This window comes from Erigeron canadensis, chromosome 6, assembly GCF_010389155.1.
Source record: "Erigeron canadensis isolate Cc75 chromosome 6, C_canadensis_v1, whole genome shotgun sequence".
In the NCBI taxonomy this organism is placed as follows: Eukaryota; Viridiplantae; Streptophyta; class Magnoliopsida; order Asterales; family Asteraceae; genus Erigeron; species Erigeron canadensis.
The window spans coordinates 26,894,922-26,900,248 of record NC_057766.1 but is presented as its reverse complement, the minus strand read 5'-3'; the positions used below and the strand labels follow the sequence as shown (position 1 = coordinate 26,900,248).

The 5,327-nt window shown below is 33.4% G+C and overlaps 1 protein-coding gene across 1 annotated transcript; it reads right to left on the bottom strand.

The window, feature by feature from the left end:
* Positions 1 to 1,194: 1,194 nt before the first annotated feature.
* LOC122605994 (dof zinc finger protein DOF5.7-like) lies at positions 1,195 to 2,595 on the bottom strand. Its single transcript, XM_043778962.1, has one exon. The coding sequence runs from the start codon at positions 2,424 to 2,426 to the stop codon at positions 1,350 to 1,352; it is 1,077 nt and encodes a 358-aa protein (XP_043634897.1). The 5' UTR covers positions 2,427 to 2,595; the 3' UTR covers positions 1,195 to 1,349.
* Positions 2,596 to 5,327: the final 2,732 nt, after the last annotated feature.

Below are 5,327 nucleotides of genomic sequence, written 5' to 3'. Positions count from 1 at the left end.
TATACGTACAATACATGAGGTGGAATATATAGTAAATACCAAGGATCAAACAGTAGAATATATATATATAGGGGCCTAGCTAGCTAGGGGGACAAGTAATTAAAAAGACATAGTATATATGTGTATTAGTTGTGGTCTGATCATCAGGACTTCTGTTTCAAACAGTCATTGATATGTACAGACAATATAAGCAATAGATTGATCTATCTAGCTTAAATACTGAATTAACATTAAGTGATTCTTTTCTACCTACACAAACAATACACAATGAAGTAGTTAAGTGTGTGTGGACAGACTTATGGGGGTTGAGTCAGAAAAGGGCATGCATAGGGTTCTGTTGCAGTGTAGGTGATAAAGTGAAAAAACAAAAAAAAAATAAAAAATTCAAAAGTTGGCTTTAGCTCTAGTTATGTTTCATAAAAGCATCTACTATTAAAACTGAGTGATGCAGTTACTGGATTAAGAAAGGGACTATGAGTGAGTGAGAGTAGTATAGTACTTCTATTATATTATACTATAAAACAAATTAAACCCATCATGTACTATACGTACGTACATATATACCACCTCTTCTTTTCTAGCAAAAAGAAATCGGTGGAGATCGAGACCTTGTACGTACACATGATCTTTTGGACTCAACTGATCGATCATTTTCTAAGGACTAGTCCCAGTCAATGGGCGACGTCGTTGGGTACCACTCTATAAAGTTGGGAACGGATTTGAGCCTTTCTAAAAAAGTCCTCTATGCTAGCCTCATAAGCATTTGTGATCGGAGAATGAATTGAATATATTTGATAACACTTGATCCGAAGATAAATATTTGTAACACGTACTTCTTTTTTAAATTCATAATCTTAATTACTCTTTAACAATTTACATTCATGGTGTGTTAATTAATTTGTTTGTTGATCTAGAGATTATTAGGGGTGTAGGTTTCATTAATTTGTAAAATGGAAAATGAGTACGTATGAATAGAAATTTCATTATTAATAATGTCATACTCAATTATTTATTAATCTAATTTATCAAATACATGTAGAACCTTAATTATTTCTTCTCTAAAATGAACGTTGTGTTAATTTCAATTAAAGTAACCAATAGTAAAAAACATAAAATATATTTGTGACTTGTGAGTAACCTATAATGATTCTTTGAAACCGTTACAACAATTTAATTACTCAACTTCAATTACAAAGAACTTATTAATCCTCGTCATAGCTTGGTTAAATAACAACCAATGTTAATTAAAGTAAAAAAGAAGACATGATAATACAAGTAAGAGTTAATTAAAAGATAAACTACCTTAATAATATTCTTCATATGGAATTAATTTTAGTAGATGGACGTACTTAATTCAACTGATTCCAATTTTGAATCCCATTCCAATGATTATTTATGCTTCCATTTTGATCATTCCCTCCGCTGTTGCTATTGGTTGAAGTCTCCGGATTGATATTCGTGGCCGGCGCATAACTATTATCAAAGAACCATTCAGTTGCCAAACCACTAGCACCACCCGCGATACCTTTTCTTGGATCACCATCCATTAAGGATTGTGCTGGTTTTGAAATCTCAAGATTTTGAAACAAAATGGGTTGTAATTTCTGAGCGGCCGGTTGTTCAAAATCTACTTGTTTTTTCTGTTGTTGATGATCGCTTTCTTTGTCACTGCCACCACCACCGCCAAATAACATAGCTAGTCTTTGTTGTTGAAGCTTCCAGTGTAAATCTTGGTTTATAGAGCTTAAAGACTCTATAGAAGAAGCAAGATCAGTATTGTGATGATGAAGTTGGTTATATGTAGGAATTTCATGCAAATTTGCCAACCCTACTTCTCCACTTTGACTATGTTGTTGTTGATGATCTCCTTGTTTCATTAAAGTATGAAATGATGAAAAAGGCAAATGAAACCCTAATGGATCAAGATTTACAAAAGAAGGATTACTTGATGTGTCAACATTATATGAAGAAGACAATTGGTTGTTAGTTGTGACCCTAGGAGGGTAATTACTTAATCCACCAAGATTAAAATCTAGGGTAGAAAGACCATAATACTTCATCCCTCCAATATCAGAAGACGAATTTTTGGAGGAAGACTCTCCTATTAAAAACCTCGAAGAACTAGATTTTGTCTTCTTGTTCTTTCTGCAACTGCCTCCAATAGGGACGCTACGAAGAGCCCCGCCTTTAGTCCAGTACCTTCTGCATGCCTTGCAGAAGTGTCTTGGTTGGGCGAGGCTATAGTTATTGTAGTAACAAAACTTTGTGTTGGGCGAATCACATCTTGGGCACTTGAGGATTTCTTCTGGTGGCCTCAATGTCGAAGATGTTTTCCGCGCACCACTTCCACTTCCACCACCAGTACCAGCGGTGCTTTGGCCTTCATCTTTATTCGCCTGTTTTGATTCTATGTTGTAAGATAACATAGATATTCCGAATAATATAACGGTGTTTATATGATAGAAAACCCTAAATAACAATTTATGAGTGAGGGAATAGGAAAAGTATAATGTGGGTAGTTTGAGTTTCCTTTGGAAGAGGCAAAGATGCACTCAAATGATAGGATTCATGCATGATCTTTAAAGATGGAAGATGGTTCTTGTGAACTTTATTAAGGTGAGGCTTCTAATTCTATTAGCTTTAAATTTATTTAAGAGTATGTCTATATATATCTGATCTCTTTGAATGGTCTAGATTGCACAAGGGGTTGAATAGAAGAGTATGGATACAAAACACACACATGGGAAGTAGACAAATTAAAGAGATCTACCAAAAGAGACACTAGCTCGGATGTATATATCCACATGAGGTGAGAAAATGAAGGCATAAGAGACAAATTCACTAAAAAGTTAAAGAGTTGACAAAATTTGGGCCGGGTATCATACTTATGATCAATAAACTTATTACTGTGATATACAGAGTTTATGTTTATGTAACAAAATTTAATAATGACTAGTGAAAATTTTAGCAATCTTTAAAAATACACCCGTCCTAAAAAGGAAATATGAATATAAATATATATTGTATGCAGAAGCGGTATCAGGAAAAAATTCCAAAGGAGGTCAATTTAAAAAACTTATGAAAAATAAATCTAAAAAGGGGCAAAATGTTAAAAACCTATAAAAAATTTTTAAAATTTCATAAAAAATTTAAAAATACATAACAAAATTTAAATTTGGAGGGGACATTGGACCCCCTAATTGATTAAACTTCAAATGTAAGTAAACGATATACATATACAAACACTTGTAAATGTGATTTTTATATACATGTATAAATAATTATTTGACATTTGCAAATGCGTGTGTGAAAATAATTAATATTGATTAAATTATTTGACATTTGCAAATGCATAAAATAATACACATTATTATGTGTAATTAAATTGATAAATGTTTTCTTTCTAATATTATAAATAAATTGTATTTTTGTTGTGCTAATCGAATTAAATCAAGTGGCCGGAGACCCTTCACTCAATTAAAGTTATAGCTTTTAGATCGGTAGATCCGTAGATACATAATGGTTGAAAGTTAATTTTGAATGTAATCGTGGTGTATCCAATGTTAACTATTAATATCTAATTCGTTGTTTAAAAAAAAAAACTCAATTATTATTATATATACATATTTTATTACATACAATGAACTTTGTTCATTTGAGTATTAAATTTCCTTTGGAAACTAGGTGATAAATCTTGGCCATTGGATTATCCCCTCAAAAATAAATCCCAACCCTTGATATCCCACCCCTTCCCTGTCGTCTCCTTCCCCCCAACACACACACAAACACACACACACACACACACAAAATCTGCCTCCTCTCTCTCCCCGCTTTTCCGGCGACGGGATCTTGAACCACAGCCATCTCCACCTTTATCTCTGACCGGCGACAACGACCAACTCCTCCTCCTTCTTCTCCGGCGATACAACCGTCGGAAAATGCAACAAACTTCGCCGAAAAACTTCAAACGCCGATATATCCTTCGTTCCTTCGAATTAGAACATCACACTTCTACCAAAACACTCACAATCACACCGCAAACAAACCCTGACCAGAAATTAATCCGATCTATACTCGCCGGAAAACTTAAAAAACTCACCGAAAAAATTAAAAACACTATAGTTGTGTTGTTTTTTCGAATTAATGCATGAAACTTGTACCAAAACACTCAGAAACACATTCCGCACAAACCCTATCCAATAAACACTGTTTTTGAGCTCGCCGGAAAAATTAGTGTCGCCAGAAAAATCAGAATCCACCATCTCTTGGATCGCCCATCAAATCCATACCATTCTCATATGCGTCCCTTGACGGTCAGTTTAGAACGGATAAGGGTCTCTGGCCCGTTTCGTATCCACCCGAAAACGAAATTGATTAGCCGGAGAAGTCGCTGGAGAAGATTCAACGTACGGCGTTAGTGTCTTAGTGATTACCAATCAAGCTTGATTTGGCTTGACCAATCAAATATGATTAGAAAATGTCGCCGAAGTAATTCACCGGAGTAATTCGCCAGAGTAACCAATCAAGCTTGATTGGCTTGACCAATCAAATATGATTGGACAATGTCGCCGGAGTAACCAATCAAGCTTGATTGGCTAGACCAATCAAATATGATTGCCGAGTCGCCGGAGTAATTCACCGGAGTAACCAATCATGTTTGATGGGATTTTGATGATGGTTGATCCAAGGGCTGAGATTAGTCCCTCGGTTTTCATCATTTTTAAAGGATCCATATGAATCCAACCCACATACCAATAACAAAATCTTTAAAATAAGATCTTTTAGAAAATGTATATAATATCTTATCCTTAGGGGTGAAAGGTATTTTTAGCACTTCAAATTTTGTATTCGAATACAATAATTGGTTTCTTTGTGTGGGAAATTAAACATATACTCACATATATAGTCACATATATTTACAGACTTCCTTATTTTGGAAAACATTAATTTTTATAAAACCATAAGAAATCTCAAGTTATATATTGGATCACATGTTTTTTTTGTTCATTCACATGTAAAATGATATAAAAAAGTATGTTGTAGAAGAAACTTTTTTTAAAAATTATAAAATAGTCTTTTGTTAATTTGTAAATGAATATGCTCACATTTTCGTTCAAATGTTAACAAATGAATATTTATAAGGTTTCGAAAAAAACAATCTTCTGCAACATATATTTTTTATAACGTTTCACATGTGAATGAACAAAAAAAACATGTGATCGAATACATAATTTAAAAGTTTTCAAGGTTCTTACAAAAAAAAATAGGTTATCAAAATAACGTTTCACATATAATATTTATTATCCGGATATTTCATGATCCAAGAT